Source organism: Oncorhynchus mykiss, chromosome 21 (genome assembly GCF_013265735.2).
Source record: "Oncorhynchus mykiss isolate Arlee chromosome 21, USDA_OmykA_1.1, whole genome shotgun sequence".
In the NCBI taxonomy this organism is placed as follows: domain Eukaryota; kingdom Metazoa; phylum Chordata; class Actinopteri; order Salmoniformes; family Salmonidae; genus Oncorhynchus; species Oncorhynchus mykiss.
The window spans coordinates 13,738,093-13,757,194 of record NC_048585.1 but is presented as its reverse complement, the minus strand read 5'-3'; the positions used below and the strand labels follow the sequence as shown (position 1 = coordinate 13,757,194).

Genomic DNA, 19,102 nt, shown 5'->3' with positions numbered 1-19,102 from the left:
TTATTGGCAAAGAGCTGTGGAACTCTTTTTCTTATTGGTCTATTGTCCAAGTTAGCACCTTTTGATGTTACCAGGCAAGCCAAAACGCCATCACGCCAAAGCAGGCTGAAGTTTCAGGCAGTCTTTTCAAACAGCCCTTACACTATAAGGGCATTATCATCATTTTCACAATTTCACAGTATTATTCAACCTCATAGTGTGGAAGTATATAAAAAGCATTTTCTGTCTGACCTTGTCTACTGACAGGATGTGAAACCAAAATATAATTGTGTTATTTGAGTGAACTATCCCTTTAAGAGCTGTAGTCACCTTTCAGCCAATCAGCCATCCTCCTTAACTCCTCTGTACATCTCCCGTTTGCCACCGTCCACCTGCCTTTCCTCCTGAACAGTGTCTGTCTGTTCTACAACTTCGGCAAGTCCTGGAAATCAGACCCCGGGATCATCAAAGCCTCAGAGGAGCAGAAGAAAAAGGTAAACGCTGGCACTACCCATGGCGCGGGCACTACCCATGACGCTGGCGCTACCCATGACGCGTGTACCGCCCATGACGCGTGTACCGCCCATGACGCTGGTACCACCCATGACGCTGGTACTACCCATGACTCTCACTACCCATGACGCTGGTACTACCCATGACTCTCACTACCCATGGCGCGGGCACTACCCATGGCGCGGGCACTACCCATGGCGCGGGCACTACCCATGGCGCGGGCACTACCCATGGCGCGGGCACTACCCATGACGCGGGCACTACCATGACGCGGGCACTACCATGACGCTGGCACTACCCATGACGCTGGCACTACCCATGACGCTGGCACTACCCATGACGCGGGCACTACCCATGACGCGGGCACTACCCATGGCGCGGGCACTGCCCATGGCGCGGGCACCGCCCATGACGCGTGTACCGCCCATGACGCTGGCACTAGCCATCATGCCGATACTACTAACCAATGCACCACCATTTTGTTATGAAATGGCAAGTAGAGTTGGGTGAGGTTGCCCATAGACACTGATCTTGGGTCAGTTTAACCTTTTTCCAACTGATGGTTAGGGTTGGGGAAGCTGATCCTAGATCTGTACCTAAGGGAAACCACCCCGGGAGCATGAAAAGTGCCTGAGTTGAGAATTTGATTAGAGAGCTGGGCACATTGCACCATTGTTTTTTTACAAATCAAAAGTAGTACACTATATGGGGAATAGGATGTAATTTGTGACACACATTGTTCAACCCAGTGGCCCAGTGCTAGAGGCATCCACTCTCACCCCACAGCTCTGGGAGTTGTGTCTCATTAGCACACACTGATGGAGTATAGTAGGGTATCCAGCTCTTTACTGACCCCAGCTCAATCCCCATTGTGTGGGATTGATGAGAGGGCTAAAAATAGCCCCCATCGTTAGTGCTCTGTAGAGGACCAGGCTCTGGTTAACACTACAGAGCACTAACGATGGGGGCAATGCCCAGACCAGAGGACCAGGCTCTGGTTAACACTACAGAGCACTAACGATGGGGGCAATGCCCAGACCAGAGGACCAGGCTCTGGTTAACACTACAGAGCACTAACGATGGGGGCAATGCCCAGACCAGTGGACCAGGTTCTGGTTAACACTACAGAGCACTAACGATGGGGGCAATGCCCAGACCAGTGGACCAGGTTCTGGTTAACACTACAGAGCACTAACGATGGGGGCAATGCCCAGACCAGTGGACCAGGTTCTGGTTAACACTACAGAGCACTAACGATGGGGGCAATGCCCAGACCAGTGGACCAGGTTCTGGTTAACACTACAGAGCACTAACGATGGGGGCAATGCCCAGACCAGAGGACCAGGCTCTGGTTAACACTACAGAGCACTAACGATGGGGGCAATGCCCAGACCAGTGGACCAGGTTCTGGTTAACACTACAGAGCACTAACGATGGGGGCAATGCCCAGACCAGTGGACCAGGTTCTGGTTAACACTACAGAGCACTAACGATGGGGGCAATGCCCAGACCATCGTTAGTGCTCTGTAGTGTTAACCAGAGCCTGGTCCTCTGGTTAACACCTCTCTCTCTCTCACCTCTCTCTCTCTCTCTCACCTCTCTCTCACCTCTCTCTCTCTCTCACCTCTCTCTCACCTCTCGCTCTCTCTGTCTCTCACCTCTCTCTCTCACCTCTCTCTCTCTCACCTCTCTCTCTCTCTCTCATCTCCAGACTATTGTTGAACTGGCGGAGACGGGAAGCCTGGATCTCAGCATATTCTGCAGTACTTGTTTGGTAAAGAAATGACTTCATTTTATTATGTACTGAAGGGTTTTGCATGGTTTGGGTTTAACGTTGTCATTCTGTCAAGCCTCAATACATTTGTATTTGTCCACACAGATAAGGAAGCCCATCCGGTCCAAACACTGTGCCGTGTGCAACCGCTGTATCGCCAAGTTCGACCACCACTGCCCTTGGGTGGGCAACTGTGTCGGTATGTGTAACACCAGCAGCAGTATTTAGCTTAGCAACAACCCATAGCCCAGCAACCGGAGTTAGTTCAGCTGATAGTCATTTATGTCCACAGAATTCCAGCCTAAGAAGCAGCACATGGTTCTTTAAGAAAAATAAACAAGCTGACACCCATATGAATTCATTAGCTGTTCTGGCAGAATATAGACAGGTGTGTGTGTGTGCACGCTGCCCAGCTCTATTAGCCGTGAAGCAGCAGCTGCCTGTTTTTCCCTCGACTGTTTGGACTTCCAGACAGATGGCCTCATGAACAGCTGACACGTGTCCAGACATGTCTGCCTGTGAACTTTGAGATGGAAGGAAGGGGGTCCTAAAGTGTCCATGCTGGCCCCTAAGAGCCTGACAGGATGGAGCTTGCCTTTCAGACAGGCAGCGACGTAGACGCACTACCAGTTAGTCCCTAGAGGTCCTCAGTGTGTTGGCCAGGTGCCCCCCCCCCTCACATCCTTTAGTCCAAACAGTGACTGGCAGCAGACCCACACACCTGGTCATGTATCTGAGTATGACCCAACGAGCCGACTGACAGATCTGACAACTACTTGGCCTCCTTCAATCCTACTGTACTCTCTTTCTCCTTCTCTCTCTCTACGTCTCTCATTTGTCTTGACCTGGAGAGGAGCCAGGAGGACCGTGAGGGAGGGAGGGATGAGGACCGTGAGGGAAGGAGGGATGAGGACCATGAGGGAGGGAGGGATGAGGACAGTGAGGGACCAGACAGATGAGGCTTAACTCCCCCTCTCACTTTTCTCATTGTGCGGTCAACAGGAAGTGGGAATCATCGCTACTTCATGGGTTACCTGTTCTTCCTGCTCTGCATGATCAGCTGGATGATCTACGGCTGTATCTGCTGTGAGTGGAACACCCCAACCCACCACACCTCATTCTAGTTACACCACCCTACCACACCTCATTCTAGTTACACCACCCTACCACACCTCATTCTAGTTACACCACCCTACCACACCTCATTCTAGTTACACCACCCTACCACACCTCATTCTAGTTACACCACCACACCACACCTCATTCTAGTTACACCACCTCACCACACCTCATTCTAGTTACACCACCACACCAGACCTCATTCTAGTTACACCACCACACCACACCTCATTCTAGTTACACCACCACACCACACCTCATTCTAGTTACACCACCACACCACACCTCATTCTAGTTACACCACCACACCACACCTCATTCTAGTTACACCACCACACCACACCTCATTCTAGTTACACCACCACACCACACCTCATTCTAGTTACACCACCACACCACACCTCATTCTAGTTACACCACCACACCACACCTCATTCTAGTTACACCACCACACCACACCTCATTCTAGTTACACCACCACACCACACCTCATTCTAGTTACACCACCACACCTCTCCTCATTCTAGTTACACCACCACACCTCTCATTCTAGTTACACCACCCCACCACACCTCTCATTCTAGTTACACCACCACACCACACCTCATTCTAGTTACACCACCACACCACACCTCTCATTCTAGTTACACCACCCCACCACACCTCTCATTCTAGTTACACACCATGATGTCTTTATAATTCTACAGCTGTTAACAACCTAGCTGTATACAGGATGTTTGGCTGCACCACTGCCCAGTCATGTGAAATCCATACATTTGGCCTTAATTTATTTCATTTGACTGATTCCCTTCTATGAACTGTAACTCAGTAAAGTCTTTGAAATTGTTAGATAACAAAATAACATCTCTATTGGTTATGGTACACCACATTTTGGTTACTACTTTCATTTGTCCATTAATCCTTTTATTAGTGCTGTTATTTCATTTCTATAAACTCTATAAACCCTTCCAGTCATAGGTTGCCAAAGTAATCACTCATACATTTGTCAATCAGACTGCGGGATCAGGTTTAATCGTCAGTCGTTCTCTATCACCCTAGGGTTCTTCCCTAACCTCGCTGCCCCTCTACCCAGACTGGAGGATCAGGTTTAATCGTCAGTCCTTCACCCTAGGGTTCTTCCCTAACCTCTCTGCCCCTCTACCCAGACTGGAGGATCAGGTTTAATCGTCAGTCCTTCACCCTAGGGTTCTTCCCTAACCTCTCTGCCCCTCTACCCAGACTGGAGGATCATGTTTAATCGTCAGTCCTTCTCTATCACCCTAGGGTTCTTCCCTAACCTCTCTGCCCCTCTACCCAGACTGGAGGATCAGGTTTAATCGTTAGTCCTTCTCTATCACCCTAGGGTTCTTCCCTAACCTCTCTGCCCCTCTACCCAGACTGGAGGATCCACTGCGCCACCAACTACACCAAGGATGGTTTCTGGCTGTACCTGACGCAGATCGCCTCCTGCTCTCCCTGGATGTTCTGGATGTTCCTCAACAGTGTGTTCCACTTCATGTGGGTGGCTGTGCTGATCATGTGCCAGCTCTACCAGGTTAGAGTGACCATTGGTTGTATGTTTAACCTGTATTTAGCCAGGTGAGATACGTAAAAGTAAGCCTGGTCCCAGCTAGAACGACCCATAGGACAGGAGCATATATCCTGTTTAGAATCATAATTGTCCATGGGATGCATTTACATCCTCGACCCTCATCTTGACCCTTTGTTGTGATACCATAGATAGGTCCATTTTTATTTATTTTGTACAACTATTTGTGACATTGTGTTCTGCGCGTGTGCCCGCCCCTCTTCCAGATTGCTGGTCTGGGAATCACCACAAACGAGAGGATGAACGCCAGGAGATACAAGCACTTTAAAGTAACGGCCACTTCCATCGAGAGCCCCTTCAAGTGAGTACTAGCCCTCCCTTCAGGAGCCTCTGCCAATCTGTGTCCTCCTACCCAGAAATACTGACCTGTTCCTGGGTCAGTACAGGACAACGTTGCCTTTTAATGTTTTTTATTCCCTCAATATTGACTGTTCCCGTTATGGTAACAATGGGTACATTCTGGTGCTTACTTAGAGGGATGGTTCATCCAATCTACGGGCCCGTTTCCCAGGCACAGATGAAGCCTAGTGCAGGACTAAAAAGCATTCTCAGTGGAGATCTGTTGAAAGTGTTTTATGGTCCAGCACTAGGCCTAATCTGTGTCTGGGGAAACGGGCCCTACATGTTTGGGTGAAATGAATGTTACCTTGAGTTGTCTATGTAGGCCAGTACTGACATAATCCACGATAATCCATTGTTTACTTTTGCTACAGGCAGTAGCTAGCATGATTTAGCATCATCCTCCGAATTCCCATTTGTTAATATTCCCCTGATATTAGCAAAGCTGCTACCTACCAAAACTTCACCTGATTCACATGGTTTACTACTTGTATCAATGGATACCTAACACATGAAGAAGTAGTTATTTGGTCATGATGTCAACATTTTAATTTCTCTCCCTCTCCGTAGTCATGGGTGTGTACGGAACCTCATAGACTTCTTTGAGATCCGCTGCTGTGGCCTGATCCGGCCCAAGGCGATAGACTGGACCACACAGTACACAATCGAGTATGACCAGACGTCCGGGTCGGGCTACCAGCTGGTGTAGACGAGAAGAGAGGAGAGGTGGAGCGACGGTGTCTAGAAGAGGAGGAGGGGGTTCCCCAGGGTTCAGTATCGGAGCCAGGCTGTTCTCTGGAGCACTCCCCTCAGACCTCCTTCCTCACCCATTCAGACTGAGAAAACCAGCCAGGAACTAGCATGCTGTTACGGGACACCACCATAAGACCAACACCTACTACTAGTCTATATGAAACCACCTCCATTACTGTACCCACCACCACCTCTGAGCCCCTCCTGGGGGGGGGCCTTCTCCTCTGCTGGTCCCCCCTCGTCTCTCCTGCCCATGGACGGTGCACCGCTGCCAGGCGCGGCAGGGAGAGGAGAAGAGAGAATATAAAAAAAAAACTAAAATAAGGAATCTTTATTTGTTTGCTGTACTAGAGTCATTATGCTGCGGTGAAGGCAGTACGGTTGACGGCAGTATCATTTTTTTCCCTTATTTTTTTAGATACATTTCACACATCCATTTTTTTTTTATCATCCATCTTGCCCTGCAGATTATTTTTTTTTGTCTTTCAGTTTTTTATTGTTGCTCAAAACTCTACTGTTCCTTTTAGAACTGTGGTGGCTAGGGAGACTGGGGAAGGAAGGCCTTTTAAGGAAGAAATTGGTTGTTAAGCAGGATTTGATAAGGGATACTCACTATGGCATGGTCATGTACCATCGTTCAAGTCACCCTGAGGATTGCTTAGAATTGCCAAAGTTGTTAAACTTGTCAGTATGTCATAAAATGGCATTTGCAATTGTTGGGGGGGGGGGGTCTGTTCCCAGTGGTCTCTTTCACAAGGTATTGAAGGTGCAGATAGGAGCGACATCCTACTTATAATGTGATGCAAGCATATTTATTTTAACTCTATGTATAGATCAAATGTTATAGTATCATCTTATTTTAAATTTGTTTTTTTTATCAAGAAAACATCTGCTACAAGTTGTATATGGATGTCTGACATGGTGCCCTGAGACCTTCACTAGAAAAGTCGACACACACACACTTCAAGAGTAGTGTTAGTGAGAGATCAACTAGAGTCAGGGGAAGATGAGGCCATTCCATCCCAGACTGAATGGATGGTTCTGGGAGTTTACAAGAAAGGTTCATTCCATGTGTGTATTTTTTTTGTGTGTGTGTGGGGGGGATGGGGGTCCTTTTGTTTGTCTGCCTATGACAATGCACTGATCACCTTTCTGTTTCCGGTCTCGCCGTTACTGAAGAAATACAGGCGTACTCCCGACAAACACTTCAATGTTTACCGATTGACGGAGCTCGGGCCCAATGAGAAAAAGGTATATAAACCCCGAGACCTGCCCCTTCTGGGTTCTCATCTGTTATTGCTCATTACATTTCCCGCTAGTCTCTACGCAGCGGCAGCGCAAGGACGGACTGAAATGTCAAATATGTCCATCTGTACATAAACAATCTAGTTTTCTTCGTGAGTGATTTTATTTTGTCAGTTGAAGCTGCTCCTTTTTAAACGTTGATTTCATCCAACCAAATGGAAAAGAGAACTCCCCGATTATAATCCAATTGTATGACTGTAGCTTTTAGTGATGTCCGACACTGCTGTCTAAAGGCATTTTAACCCTGCAAACTACACTGCATGTGTGATGCTTGGACATTGGGCTGTCGCCATACTGTTGACCCCCCCCCATCCAAGCTGCCCAGTGATAGCCATGTGTCTGTATATAGTGAATGTTCAGTATTTACAAGTACTTTCTTCGGTATGTTCGCTTTTGTTTTTTAAATCCAGTGTGTATCTTCAGTGCAAGTCCTCCTTCTCGGTCTGCAGGCTCCAGATATCAAGTCTGGTCCAGCCTGCCGAAGTGTAATATTAATGTTCCATGCTGGTGGTTGGATTATACTGGAAGTAAAGGTTTTTTCTATGTCATATTGCTGGGTTTGTTACACCACTGGATGTACGAGATGCAAGGGAAATAATGACAGTATTTTTTTCTAAACTGAAATCATGCGTGTCATCGTACGCTGTAATCCAGGATAAGAGGTATGAAGCATGGGTTTAGACATCACATCGTGGTTTGTATCCCCTTATGACGTCAGAGCACGGGACGCACCATTGAGGCGATCTCCATTTTTGTAAGTACATTTTCTACTTTAATCAGTTGGCAAAGTGCCACCTGGAGTGGGTTGTTTGAACGCCAAGGTTGGCGATTTACCACCACCTGCAGGTATTGGGTGTTTGCCCACGAGTATAATTCATTGGTGGTGACCTGGATGGAATTATGCGACCCTTCGTTAACTACTTAAAAATGGTGAAAGTCCTCAATGGTGCTGCCTGTGCTAAAACAGGCTTTTGGGAACTAGAGTCCTGTGTGGTATTAAAAGGTATACCATGTTGTGTGGTCATGTCTACATCAGTGAGGGACACAGTGGATCATTTTGCAGGCTCACCTACATCTAAAAGGAGCTCAGCGGTCATCATAAACAACCTACAGGTATAGAGCTCATCCAGGTTCTGTTTCGGTTCCAGAGAAATATTCACACTAGCCTGAGTGCCACTGTTTGTACACATGCCAATTCCTTGTCACCCATTGTCAAGTCAAACATGTTTGACTTGACAATGAGGAATGGAGTTGTCAAGAACACAAACGGATCTGGGATCAGGCTTTTCACACCGGCTCTTCCAACAAATGTCATTTTTCCCCCAGCTGCCACCATGTGAAAAGCACATGATCATCTACAGTGCCTCTCCGCCTTCTTCAGGACATCACCGTAACCCTGCTTCAGATGTTAATATATTGGGCATGGTTCAATTTTAATGGCTTTAATAATAAAATACATTCAAATGTGGAAATACACGTGTTGCTCTCCTGTGTTTTCTTCGAAGGCTAAATGTGTTCTGATTATAGCTATCAAAACATGTCGGTTTTGAAGTTCAGCTCTTCCCCCATGTATCTGCAAGGAATGTTTCACACTTAAGTTGTTTTTGGTAAAGCTTTTTATTTATTGTATATTTGTAAATGGTAAATCCTCCCTATTATGGCCCTCCCCCAGCCTTTAAAAAAACAACGTAGCACAGCGGTTTTCACAGTCAGAAATGCCTTGTCTTGAGGGTGATCATCATTAGGCATGCACCAGAGCGCCAGCTCCCTGGCCATAACCAAATCCTTTGGGTCCAAAGTTCTTTGCGTAACATGCTGGGGACAAAGAAAACAATGAGTATGGAAATGCTGATGCATCCTAAAACATGTCACTTTACGTCAGTCAAAGGGTGATTGCAATGGAGGAAGCTGTTAAATACAACACTGGTGAAGAAAAGTAACCCTACAATGCACTGTTTCCCTGTGAGCTTGCTGATCCAATGAGGAGTTAATACACCGCAGAACATAAACAGCACAAAACGAGCCTGATCTCAATGCTGCGTGGGGGCTACATTAAAAGCCAACTGATCAATCTGCCAGTTGACTCTGGGTCCCTGAACATACTCAGGTTGTACAACGCATTTGATAAAACGTTTGTTCTTCACTCATGATTACACAGCAGCTCAATGGTTTTGTACAAACAAACTGTTGTAGGACAGTTCTTACATGGTATTACAACTGAGTCAGATTCGCTGGACAAGTTGAGTGTTTGCAGGGCCTAAAATTCCCCCTTGAGCTTCAATAAAAGAACCCCTAAGGTGCGTATGGGACTGTGTGCATGCGCACGTACGTGGACAGCGTTTAATCTATTGTTTAGCCAAAACATTCCAATGCCATTTGGTGTGCATGATCTGGAAAGAGGAGCCATTGTGGAAGATTTAGGGCATCATGACTTGAATTCTAGCGGTTAGATTTCCAGGTGACATGGACAGAGTAACAAAGGCTTAAAGTCCGGAGCCTTCCATCCTAACCCCAGGCACACAAACACAACTAGAATACATGGCCTCCAATGCCCTCTGCTAATAGTATAATGCTCCTGTTTTTGTTTTGCAGTGTTTTTATGTAACAGCTAGTTCATCTAGTTCTTGTGCCTCAGGTATAATCATGTAATCTGCCTATGGTGGGTGGGTTCCTTCGCTCTGGTGGCTGCTCCGGGGTGAAGTGTCCTCTAGGTACAGATCTACGATCAGCTTTCCCTCCCCCAATCCTAAAACTGAACCAAGATCAGCTTCTAGGGGCAACTTCACCCTACAACGGTTCCCTCGCACTGGTGACCATGCAGACCCGATGTCTCACCTTTGCAGTAGATCTCGCCATCTTTCTCTGTCTGGGTGGTAGACTCCAGGCTCTTCCCACACTTGGCACAGCGGAAGCAGTTCTTATGCCATGGCTGTCAAGATGAGATAAGATACTACTTTATTCATTACTGGGGAATAGGACCATCATATCATTGACTAGATTGTAAGAATGTATCAACTAGTGCGCATTGAGGACAGATTCTAATGCTTTTCATTCCCCAGCAGTATACTACACAGGTACAAATCATACAGGCATTGTTCTAACATCAACACCAGATCTGATTATCAAAGGATTCTTATTGTGTTGCCATAATCCTTCACATACTGTACATTTCCTCTCATTGTGAGCTGCAGAATGCAGCGTAACACCAGTTTAAAGTCAAGCTAAAATCACATCAGCCTGCCATGACGTGATGGCCTACATCTGCCTGAATCCCCCCAGCCAGTCAGTCAGCACTGCAGACTTCTACACCAGCTGCCTGGAAACCAGCCCTCCAAATCCAGAGTTTATGAAAAAGCTTAAGTCAGAAAAATGTGATTTCTATCTTATGAATTTCCTGCAGTGAATCCATCCAATTGGCCCCTTGCAATAGTAAACCCACCTGTTTTCAATCAATGGTGGTCACTACAGTTAGCTCAAAACCTTAATACTCTACGCCCCCCCCCGCTCACCTTGCCTGCCCCCACGATCTTCTCCGCAGCGTACACTGACTCCCCACACCGGCCACACTTATCCGAGTCCCCGAACTTCTGGGCGAATTTGGAGGGGTTGGGGTTGGTGGTGGGTCTGTGACACTGGGTCCTGAAGGTATACACAAACAAACAGCATTAGAGAAGTTAGGGGAACAGATCCCCTCTGGTTCTCTGGGGAGTGCATCAGGAGGAGTCAGGCTTGGGTAGGCGCTGGGTAAACTCCGGGACCTTGGAGCGCTCCCTAACGAAGGGGAACCGCCTGCCCCACAGGCCCTGAATAGGAGGCTTTGTGCCGGGGACAGTGTGGAGAGAGAAGAGGGTCAGCAGGGCTGCCCAGGAGCCTGTGGTTAGGTTACATAATGGGGCCCTTTCATCATAACAACCACCTGATGCCAGACTGGGTAAACAGCCCCGTGTGTACAGTAGATGAGGTTACTGGCCATTACCACAGCTCTGACTGACTGACTGGGAGGTTACTGGCCATTACCACAGCTCTGACTGACTGGGAGGTTACTGGCCATTACCACAGCTCTGACTGACTGACTGGGAGGTTACTGGCCATTACCACGGCTCTGACTGACTGACTGGGAGGTTACTGGCCATTACCACGGCTCTGACTGACTGGGAGGTTACTGGCCATTACCACGGCTCTGACTGACTGACTGGGAGGTTACTGGCCATTACCACGGCTCTGACTGACTGGGAGGTTACTGGCCATTACCACGGCTCTGACTGACTGACTGGGAGGTTACTGGCCATTACCACAGCTCTGACTGACTGGGAGGTTACTGGCCATTACCACAGCTCTGACTGACTGACTGGGAGGTTACTGGCCATTACTACGGCTCTGACTGACTGGGAGGTTACTGGCCATTACCACGGCTCTGACTGACTAAGGTTACTGGCCATTACCACGGCTCTGACTGACTGACTGGGAGGTTACTGGCCATTACCACGGCTCTGACTGACTGGGAGGTTACTGGCCATTACCACGGCTCTGACTGACTGGGAGGTTACTGGCCATTACCACGGCTCTGACTGACTGGGAGGTTACTGGCCATTTCCACGGCTCTGACTGGGAGGTTACTGGCCATTACCACGGCTCTGACTGACTGACTGACTGGGAGGTTACTGGCCATTACCACGGCTCTGACTGACTGGGAGGTTACTGGCCATTACCACGGCTCTGACTGGCTGGGAGGTTACTGGCCATTACCACGGCTCTGACTAGGAGCCTATCAGGTTATTCCAAAATACAGTATGTAGAAAGAGTGTCATGCTGCAATAGGAGTCTGGGCCCATATTCAAAAAGCATTTCAGAATAGGAGTACTGATCTAGGATCATGTCCTCTCTGTCCATGTCATCTTGTTCATTATGATCTAAAAGGGAAATCTGATCCTAGCTCAGTACTCCTATGTTGATGTGTTCTAAATACAAACCCCGATTACAGTACTCTTAGTGTCTATATACGTTTATAGTTTATTTTGACAGATGTGTATGCACTCTAGTCTAATGTATCCTAGGCTGAACTCTGGAAGTTTACACAGTATTCCTCAGATGATCAGGGAACCATTTGGATAACTGTTGAGCAACTATACGTCAGTGTAAATGCACATCAGCACCAATGCATTAATAATAAATGAACAATCGCATCAGGTCTAATCCAACGACTGGGTTTCCCTTTAGTCATTTAGCAGATGCAATTAGGGTTAAGTGCCTTGCTCAAGGGCACATTTACCTAGTCGGCTCAGGTATTCGAACCAGCAACCTTTCGGTTCCTGGCCCAGTGTTCTTAACCGCTAGGCTTTTGCTGCCCACAATCTGCGATAGAATACAATTTAATTTGATTTCATTGTAACCTGATTTACCATATAACCACACAGTAACCACTGAACAGAAGAGAGGAATATGGTGTAGGGCGAAGTTGCCCCTAGATGCTGATCTTGGGTCAGTTTTGCATTTCCCCCACTAATGGTTAGGATTGGGGGAGGGGAAGCTGATCCTAGATCTGTACCAAGGGGAAACTCCACCCCCAGAGCTTTGTATATACTACACACGTACTCCTCTGGTTTGATCCCCAGTCTCTCTCCACGGTCCATGCTGAGTGTCCCAGCTCCCTGGCCGTAGCCGTAGCCCTTGGGGCCGTACTTCTTTCCATAGCAGGACTTGCAGTAGATCTCAGTGTCGTGGATGGCCACATTGTTGCTGTCTAAACCCTTTCTGCAGACCACTGGATAGGAAGGAAAAATAAAGCTGTCTGAATGACACATTGCATTGTAACTGGTATGGGGGCTTCCAGTTTGAGTATGTAGGATTAAGGTGGTTCCCACACACATTGACCTGAAACTACAATTCACCTTTAACTCCACATTAAACTATTTTCATTTACAATGTTTAAGACAGTTTATTATCTCTCACAACGTAATCTTCCTGTACAAGCAAGATCAATGTATAACTACGTCTGTACAACTACCTCTGTACAACTACCATTTGATAAATGGCATCTAAATAGCATGGCTTCATTTACTATGATAAGGAGTTCAACAAAGCAAAACTGGAGGTAGGTGCATTATTAATGCATATATAGTACACTACCCTATGAGTCCTGGTCAGAAGTAGTGCACTATGTAGGGAATAGGGTGCCATTTGGGACCCACATATTGGTTCCCACTGCTCGTTAACTCATCTATAGGTCCGTCTGTCTCTACAAAGCCAGTTTTGTAAGGAACCCACAAAAATAGTTAATTTGTGGGACAGATTGTTTTTGTGCTTGCTTTGATGGCAGAGTGCTAATCCACAGCACGTGCTCTGTGTGTACACTCTAGTCAAGGTCCCCAAAACAACGTCTTCACTGAGAAGGTACAGACACACAATCTCATACGGCTAGTAGGACCATGTCCACTTACTATTTACTGAGTTATGAGATGAGATACACATCAATGCATTGTGCATGATACACTGCATAGATTGGTGAACTTCAGTTTGACCCCTATCATATGACTTCCTCAAAGTATAGTTCCTTTCTCATGGTTCCCATTCATATTAAAGTGAACAGAAAAGACCATTCAAGATGGAGGTTGACTATCTGTGGGTTCACATATGCCCTGTTCAGACACACCCTCAAGTCCCCTCAAACTCTGATCTGGACCTCGATCCAGTTCCATTACTTTTGTTCATTATTCCCTCTAATCAAGGACTGATTTAGACCTGGGAAAGCTGGGCTGTGTTCACACAGGCATTCCAATTAGATTTTTTTTTACCAATCAGATCAGCTCGGAAAAATAACTGATGTGAAAAGATCTGATTTGATTGGTCAAAAGACCAATTAGTGGAAAAAACATCAGAATTGAGCTGCCTGTGTAAACGCTGCCCAGGTGGGCGCAATTCATTGTCAGGTAGAACAGAAAAGCAGCAGTAGTCTGGACCTTGTAGGGTCAGATTTTAATACCCCTGCTCTAGTCTAACCCCAACACACTTGTAGATCTGATCTGAAATGATTGATTGGGATAGGTTTAAGCAATAAGGTGAACCTTCCACCTATCAGGAAGAAAGGTAGAATGACAACCATATTTATGTGGCTCCTTACACCTGTTCAATCCTTTCAGAGCTCCACAATTGTCTGGGGCTTGTTTCTTGACATGGACAAAGTGGACTAACAGGGCCACCACGTTCAGTAGCCAAACATTGTCGAACATTTCAGATAGAACGTTCCAAAATGTTTCGTCCTACTGAACGCACGCCACTTAGGCTGATCCAACCCTGAGGAGAGAAAATGAGGTTGCACTCACTGCACAGGAAGCAGCATTTGTGGAAGCTCTTCCCATCACACTGCACCTCCTCAGCATGGTACACTGTCCCCTGGCATGCACCACACTTGTTACCTCCTCCCCAGTTTGGCATGTTTGTGCTATTGGAGAGAAATGTGCAGAGGGGATGAGAGACATGATGTGAGACTTAAAATAAGTACTCTGGGTGAAGTTTCCCCTAGGTACAGATCTAGGATCAGTTTCCCCTCCCACAATCCTAACCTGAACCATTAGTGGGGGAAATTGACCCAAGATCACAGTCTAGGGGCAACTTCAGCCTACTCTGAAAGGAGAAACACAGAGGAAGTTACGGGTTAGTCCTTCCTGTCCTGTTTGACACAAAACATCAGTGAAACACCTTCCTGGACCAATGAGATACAGGCACAAGACAACAACCCCTCCTTTGCTCAGGAAGTCCAAACAGAACAACAGGTGACTGAGTTGAAGTGAGGACAAAACAATAAGGCAGCTGAGCACATTATGGAGGTTTCATAGGTTCTACAACACCTCAGAACAATGTTTTTCTAGGAGTTAGAAAATATTCATTCAAATGGCTTGTACAAAACAAGTGTAACCTATAAACACTGATGTGGTGGCCACATAGAATCTACATGACAAACTAATGCAGACAGTCACATGTCATCATTTTATAGACCAACCAGCCCTACACTGGTATTTGATTAGACACAAAAACATCATTTAAGATGTTACACTTCCATCTGCATTCCATGACAAACAGAGGGTCCACAAACAACCAGAACGCCCACTCTATTACTATGTAGTGCACTACTTTTGATATGGGTCCTGGTCAAAAGAAGTGCACTACATAGTGAATAGGATGCCTTTTGGGACATAACCATGATGTCACCATCAAGAAAATAAAGAGTGCTCTTACTTTTTCATGAAGGAAACCACAGAGCAGTGCCCACAGGGACGGCTACTTTGTGGAGTTCCCACCCTCCCAACGTTATTACAGACTGCATGACATGCCCAAACACGAGAGAGAATCAAAAGTTCTCTCAGGGCATATAATGTCTGATCTTTCAAAAGAGTTTCAATGCCCTGCATCCAATATTTAAAATCAGTCTTGTGGTATGTGCATGAATAGGTTATTGGGAGTTTCACCACTTGGTTGTGTTTCAATGTTTTTAATACATCTACAGATTATGTACTTCTTTATGAGACATGGGAGAGCAGATTTGGGGTGAGGTTTAACCAACTGAAAAAAGGAGCAACGAAGCCGATTCAATCAAAAACCAAAGAGTTATTGAATAGGTATAACTTTTACATGTATGTGGAATCACATACAACCATATATATACAGGATATTTGCAGAGGACAGTACGGTGGTAGGTCTGATCACCGATGACGATGAGACGGCTTACAGCAGGGTTCCCCAACCGGCGACCTGCGGGACGATTTTATTCGCCCCCCAAGAAAATGAATACCCTAAATAAATACATGATTATTTATTTTTTAAATCAATTGTTGGACATAAGACTAAAAACAACAGTAAATCAACTCCAAGTGATTTTAATTTAGAACATCTGTTCCAAAGTAATTCCACACAGATATATGTGATCGTAAACAAATGTAAAAGCAAGGTTTGAAATTATGTTTAGTCAAATGTTATCCGTTTGGGCTCTTCTTGCGGTCAATTTGCTGTCTACAAATTATTTGTAATTATGTTCCGCCTCCCTGACTACCTGCTCAAAAAAATAAATTGAACCGCGACTGAATTTAGTTGATGATCCCTGGCCTACAGGGAGAAGGTCTGTGACCTGGCAGTGTGGTCCCAGGACAACAACCTCTCCCCCAATGTCAGCAAGACAAAGGAGCTGATCTTGGACTACAGGAAATGGAGGCCCGAGCACGCCCCCATCCACAGGGCTGTAGTGGAGCGGGTCGTGAGCTTGAAGTTCCTGGGTGTCCACAGCACAACACACCTCTTCCCCCCGGGAGGCTGAAAAGATTCGGCATGGGCCCTCAGATACTCAAAAAGTTAAACAGATGCACCATTAAGGGCATCTTGATTGGCTGCATCACCGCTCGGTAGGACCTCTACACCAGGCGGTGTCAGTGGAAGGCCATAAAGATTGTCCATCCACCCGTCATAGAATGTTCTCTTTTCTACCGCACAGTAAGCGGTACCAATGCACCAATTCTGGAACCAACTCGACACTGAACAACTTCTACCCCCAAGACATAAAACTGCTAACTAGTTAACTAATACCTACCCGGACTAGCTGCATTGACCCTTTTTGCACCAACGATTTTGACTAATCACATACGCTGCTGTTACTGTTTATCTATCCTATTGCCGATAGTCACTTTATCCCCTCTACCTGTGTACATATCAATTACCTCATACCCCTGCACATCGACTCGGTACTGCGTGTAACGTTATATCGCCAAGTTATCGTTACTCCTTGTGGATTTATTCCTTATTATTTCGTTATTTTTCTCTCTCTCTGCATTGTTGGGAAGGCCCGTAAGTAAGCATTTCACTGTTCGTCTATACATGTTGTTTACGAAGCATGTGGCAAATACCATTTGATTTGATTTAACCATTTGTATCTCTGTTGATAAATCTCATCAGATGTTGCCTAACCCTAGATCCTAGACAGACAGTACGGGAAACTGCTACAGTATAGATAACTCATCAGGCTAAACAGGTGTGCCAATTTATTTGGAAAAGTTTAATCAACGGTCCAACTGAGATATGAACCAAACCACTTGCCTGAGCCAAGACTATAGTAAAAGGCTATGCAACAAACTAGTTATTTCACCTGAGCGACTTGTCGTCGACCCAATCTATCTGGAGAATCCAACTGTTTCACGTAAATAAGCTCTCCTCGTGCCACCAATATGGATTCAGCTCTGCTGCATAGAAACAAAATGTACCGACCTGTATTTGTTGTGGGAGAATCCTTCAATTTGATCGCAGCGTTTCGACGTCGTGTCCTTTGCGGACTCACCAAACTACTCAGTTCACGGTTGTTTTAGAGAGGGGAGTGGTTTAGCCAGGCAGTGGAGGAGAGTTGTACTGTTTTACTCATTCATTGCTTTTAACCCAACATGTCAGAAATATAGCATGAAAGAATACCTGTGATTAGACCTGTCTGAGTTAAGCCAGATATCTGTTTTAATTAGAATGCATGCAGGAAACCATAAGGGTTAGAGGTGGTGTGTTGCATAGTGTCCCAGTAATAGCCTGCAGAAATTACAGCTCTGAAGTATACCACGGGTATGAAAAAACATGTATTTTTACTGCAATAATTACGTTGCTAACCAGTTTATAATAGCAATAAGGCACCTCGAGGGTTCCTCGAGCAATAAGGCACCTCGAGTATGCTCTTCAGATAAGGAGGATCCTACAGACAGCCTAGATAGAAAAACACATGCTTAAGAGGCAGCCCTTTGAAACGGACACCAGTCTGCACACACTCACAGGCAGACAGTCCCTCCCTCTCTGCACACACTCACAGGCAGACAGTCCCTCCCTCTCTGCACCCACAACAAGGCTATAACTTTTGTTTAAGGGACTCTGTACTTTAAATGTTCCTGCAGCATCCGAGTAGTACTGGGTCGTGCCTCTGTGGATGAGTTCACATGGTGTGGGGTGAAGTTGCCCATAGACACTGATCTTTGGTCAGTGTGTAATGTCCCATAAACTTCACCCTACTCCATTAGTTAACACTGTTGTGTAAAAATGAACCATAATGCTGAGCAAAGGCCTTTTCTGAGATATTTCCACTTCATCAAGATGTGGGTTGGCTTGGTGTGGGTGATATTTAACTTGTCTCAGGGGTTACATCCATTATGTAATCCCCCGCTCTGTGATTAATGTGACACACACACACGCTGCTAATACACTCATCCAACCTCGCTCTGCTCACATATGTGAATCATATTAGCAGGACATGGCAGTATGTTTACAGTAAAATGTATTCGTGAGTGGTAAAAGATGACTGTAGTCAGCCTTCCCTTTCACACCATAGTATCAGTGGTCCATATCTGTAGTCAGCCTCCCCTCTCATACCATAGTATCATTGGTCCATATCTGTAGTCAGCCTTCCCTTTCACACCATAGTATCATTGGTCCATATCTATAGTCAGCCTCCCCTCTCACACTATAGTATCAGTGGTCCATATCTATAGTCAGCCTTCCCTCTCATACCATAGTATCAGTGGTCCATATCTGTAGTCAGCCTCCCCTCTCATACCATAGTATCAGTGGTCCATATCTGTAGTCAGCCTCCCCTCTCATACCATAGTATCAGTGGTCCATGATGATAAATGCATCTCGGGGTCCGTATTCATAAAGGGTATAAGAGTGCTGATCTAGGATCAGGTGTCTCTGTCTATGTAATC

At 46.1% G+C, this 19,102-nt stretch overlaps 2 protein-coding genes across 7 annotated transcripts in view; one reads left to right on the top strand and one right to left on the bottom strand.

The window, feature by feature from the left end:
* LOC110500964 (palmitoyltransferase ZDHHC17) overlaps window positions 1-8,867 on the top strand; it is a 44,954-nt gene extending 36,087 nt beyond the window's left edge. For all 4 annotated transcript variants that reach the window (XM_036956995.1, XM_036956997.1, XM_036956996.1 and 1 more), the window contains exons 12-18: window positions 349-473; window positions 2,204-2,266; window positions 2,372-2,465; window positions 3,269-3,352; window positions 4,783-4,940; window positions 5,201-5,295; window positions 5,904-8,867. In XM_036956995.1, the coding sequence (XP_036812890.1) occupies window positions 349-473; window positions 2,204-2,266; window positions 2,372-2,465; window positions 3,269-3,352; window positions 4,783-4,940; window positions 5,201-5,295; window positions 5,904-6,042 (758 nt within the window). In that variant the 3' untranslated portion in view covers window positions 6,043-8,867. The remainder of the gene's footprint in view (window positions 1-348; window positions 474-2,203; window positions 2,267-2,371; window positions 2,466-3,268; window positions 3,353-4,782; window positions 4,941-5,200; window positions 5,296-5,903) is intronic.
* A 122-nt stretch (window positions 8,868-8,989) lies between these two features.
* crp (c-reactive protein, pentraxin-related) lies at window positions 8,990-18,137 on the bottom strand. 3 transcript variants are annotated; one of them, NM_001124725.1, is given in 6 exon segments: window positions 8,990-9,206; window positions 10,227-10,320; window positions 10,901-11,030; window positions 12,984-13,152; window positions 14,711-14,829; window positions 17,637-17,724. In NM_001124725.1, coding segments are annotated over 5 exon segments (579 nt in total). In that variant the 5' UTR covers window positions 14,823-14,829; window positions 17,637-17,724; the 3' UTR covers window positions 8,990-9,132.
* Window positions 18,138-19,102: the final 965 nt, after the last annotated feature.

What these genes read in the sequence shown, in the direction of transcription:
- crp (XM_036956479.1), bottom strand. Translation starts at nt 14,822, where the DNA reads ATGCCAAACTGGGGAGGAGGTAACAAGTGTGGTGCATGCCAGGGGACA. An exon ending in AGATCGTGGGGGCAGGCAAG is followed by an intron (nt 10,321 to 10,900) that starts GTGAGCGGGGGG and finishes TCATCTTGACAG; the next exon opens with CCATGGCATAAGAACTGCTT. An exon ending in TGGCGAGATCTACTGCAAAG is followed by an intron (nt 9,207 to 10,226) that starts GTGAGACATCGG and finishes CTTTGTCCCCAG; the next exon opens with CATGTTACGCAAAGAACTTT.